This window comes from Lactuca virosa, chromosome 8 (genome assembly GCF_052849685.1).
Source record: "Lactuca virosa cultivar CGN04683 chromosome 8, Lactuca_virosa_CGN04683_v6, whole genome shotgun sequence".
Classification (NCBI taxonomy): domain Eukaryota; kingdom Viridiplantae; phylum Streptophyta; class Magnoliopsida; order Asterales; family Asteraceae; genus Lactuca; species Lactuca virosa.
Genome location: NC_136433.1, coordinates 36,964,014 through 36,967,693, shown reverse-complemented (window position 1 = coordinate 36,967,693; position 3,680 = coordinate 36,964,014). Strand labels below are relative to the sequence as shown.

The 3,680-nt window shown below is 33.0% G+C and overlaps 1 protein-coding gene across 1 annotated transcript; it reads left to right on the top strand.

Moving 5' to 3' along the window:
* The first annotated feature begins 1,607 nt into the window (after positions 1-1,607).
* Positions 1,608-3,270, top strand: LOC145134498 (uncharacterized). The gene is made up of 3 exons (XM_079069334.1): positions 1,608-2,311; positions 2,414-2,614; positions 2,966-3,270. The coding sequence occupies exons 1-2, from the start codon at positions 1,768-1,770 to the stop codon at positions 2,608-2,610; spliced, it is 741 nt and encodes a 246-aa protein (XP_078925460.1). The 5' UTR covers positions 1,608-1,767; the 3' UTR covers positions 2,611-2,614; positions 2,966-3,270.
* The last annotated feature ends 410 nt before the right edge of the window (positions 3,271-3,680 follow it).

Sequence of the window (3,680 nt, the reverse complement as noted above, 5' to 3'; positions counted from 1 at the left end):
TCACTACTACATTCCATAAAGAATCGTAGACTTTGTAGATTTTGAATAATATAGTATTCATAGAAGTTGAAAAAACATGCAAATATAATACAATAATGAACTAATGAAAGTAATTGCTCATAACATATATTAAGATCTTAAATTCTTAACATAATAATCAATACATCATATTAAGTGCATACTCTATAAGTTCATTAATCATCAAATCAACTAAAACACACTCTAGCCATTTCGTTTGCAAAACTAATGCTTATAGACCTATTGTAAGAATCATGTTACAATGGATTAGTGAACAGATCGATCAAGTCCTGATTTGTTGCAACTCTGCTAACAATAATATATCTATTCTATACAACCTTGAGAATATAATGATATTTCCTAAGTATATTATGTGTATGTTTGTGTGACCGAGCAGCTGAGCCCTTTCTCCATTAACGATTGCACCCTCATTGTCACTAAAGATCTCAACATGATCATTAATGTTGGGAACCACAACGAGATCTTTGATGACATAACGTATAGTTCCCAAGTTTTAGCAAAGAAAAAAATAAGGAGAGAAAAGAAGAGAAAGGAAAGGAAAATAAAATTGAATTTTGAGGGTGTTTTGAAATTTTATTTAAGTCAATAAGTCAAAAAAAGTGTGTGACAATATGAAAATGACTTTTAAAATAACTTATCATTAACCCTTAAAAAAAAGAGATTTCAATAAGTTAAGATTTATTACTTTTCAAAACTCTTTATAACTTTTTGGGTTGTAAAAGAAAAACACATCTTAAAACATGTATCAGTTAAGACAAACACTTTAAAAAAAAATTACGTATTGACTTTTCTTATCACAAAAGCTAATCCAACCACTTTTTAAAAAAATTATTTTTTCACCACCATAAGTCAATAAGTTATTTTGCCTAAAAATCTTTTTGAGGTTCAAAATGAAATCCCAACACCCTCTTTATGTTCCCGAGTTAGAGAGTTGTTAGAAAAAGTGAAAGGAAAATAAAGCATTTTGTTTATTTATCTCTAAATCCTTTCAAAGTGGAAGAAAAAATAGAAGAAAAAAATGATCATTTCGTTTCCTTCCTTCTTTTAATAAAACTTGAGAACAATAAATTATTTTACTTTTGAGTAAATTACATGAATGGTCCCTATGGTTTGGGGTAATTTGCACACTTGGTCTCTAACTTATTTTTTTAACTCGAAAGGTCTCTACTGTTATTTTTTGTTACCGCGATTGGTCCCTACTGTTTGTTATTGTTATACGTTTGGTCTATGTCTTACCTAAAAATACTATTATTTAAATATGAAAAAATGATAGGGCAGGTAAGGTAAGATGAGGGGGTGAGGTTGAGGATGTGTTTATTTAAATAAATTATAAAATCTAAGGTAAAATAATCTTTTATAGGTAAGACAGAGAACAAACGCGTAACAAAAACAAACATTAGGAACCTTCCGAGATAAAAAAATAAGTTAGGGACCAAACACGCAAATTACCCTAAACCATAGGGACCATTTGTGTAATTTACTTTTACTTTTTTTCTAACTTCCATCAATTTCTTTCTTTTATTGGTTATTGAACTCGGGGGTGTAAATTATAAAAGCAAAACCACGAGGGGTAAAAAGTTACATTCACTCATTCAGCATCCTTCGTTACTTTCCCACGTTCCTCGGACCAAATCCATTCCGATCAGAATACCTCCAGTCAAACGAAAACCCTTTTGATCTCTCGTCTCTCTCTGTTTCTGGCTTTCTGCGTTTGATTCAGTATCAGATATGGGGGTTGGATTATCTATTCTAATCGGATTGAAAGCAGCAACTCTATTCACAATGTTCGTCTATCTAAGAACCCTAGGGTTTACTTTACTATCAGTTCCCTTCTTGTACGCATCTCTAGTATCATTGCTCGTCTCCCTCGCTTCACACCCTTTAATCAATTTACCAATGCTCTTAGGAAAAAACACAGACGGATCCCTCCCAATTTGGTCCCTACTCATGTTTAGCCCTTACTTATATTTTGTCCGAGGGTTTTCAGCACTTCGGAGGTTAAAAAGCAGGGAAGCTCCTTACAGCGAGGTGTCTAAGGGTTTGTACGTCGGTGGGTGGCCTTCTTCGCCGGAAAAAATGCCGCCGGGTAACCCTGCTGTAATAGATTGCACCTGTGAGTTACCTAGGGTTTCTGGTTTATCTAAAAATGGTTATCTCTGTGTTCCAACGTGGGATACAAGGTCTCCGGATCCAGGGGCCATGGAATCAGCTGTTCGATGGGCTTTGAGAAAGAGAACTCAGAATACTCCTATCTTCATTCATTGTGCTTATGGTAATTCAAATTCATTTCATCTTTAATAATATTATACCTCTTGATTAATGATACCATCACACTAAAATCATCAATCTCAATTCCCATATGCTTTTAACTCAGGCCATGGAAGAAGTGTGGCGTTAATGTGTGCTTTATTGGTGGCTGTGGGTGTTGCTGATGACTGGAAAAATGGTGAGAAATTAATCAGAGAAAAACGACCTTATATTCGAATGAATGCGCTTCACCGGAAAGCCTTGGAAGAATGGTCAATGAACCGGTTATCTCCTCCCAAAAATGGATCCAATGTACGTTATTGATTAGGTAATGTCCATTAATCCAAAATTACTCTACTTTATAGTGGTTATGTTAATGTTAATATGAACATTTTCTAAAACTTTGTTTTTTAGTGTAACTTCATTGCTTTATAAAACGTACAACATTTGATGCAACTTTGTTAGATGTATCATTAGTTATAATGTGCAAGTAAGAATTCACAAAAATGCAAGAAACATACTTTATACCACAAGGGCCATTTTGTAATTTATTTTCTTTATTGATGGTATATATAACATACTTGGTGATAACATAAACCAAGAATAGAAAGCGAATCCCATATGAGCTTCATTTGAATCTCTATCACTTGGTTATTTTTCCGGTTTCGCCCTCCGCCAGGTGGCGAGTCTGCATGGCATCACGAGAGGTTAAGAGTTTTTGTATTGCTTCTGAGAGCCGTTTGACCTTTTGACCATGGCTCGATGCTTGTTTGTTTTCTGTGGTGAAATCTTGCTCGTTTTCATGAACCTTGGACTTGTGAAGCCTCATGTATTTCATTTTAGGATTCTTGATATATGTGTGTGCATTTTGATGCAATTTATAAGGGGTTTTATGAAGGTGTAGAGATAAAAGGGAAGGATGGATATAGATGGGGTGGTTGTGACTTTCAATATTATATAACAAGCAACGTTACCTCTGGCTAATTCGTGTATGTATGTTTTTATTATAGAAGGTGGAAAATGACAATGTGTTATTTATAAAAAGAAAAACAAGACGGTTTTAACTTTTAATGACTTCTTAATATGTTTTTGCGAAAACCTTATAAAAACTCAACATATTTTAATCAAAATCTTAAAAAAAACCATTATATTTTTTTTGTACGTTAAAACCCTTATATTTTTTAAAATGTAGCATTTAAGACATTGAGCTCGGTAAATCCTAGATAGCCGAAAATGCTAGGTAATCGATTCTCAACGTTTTGATTGTTACAATTCATTAGATTAAAAAATTTCAAAAAAAATATGAAGGTTTAAATGCACTAAAAAGAAATAATATAATTATTTTTTTTAATCATCTCATGAAAATAGATTAGGTTTTTCTAAGGTCAGAAAAC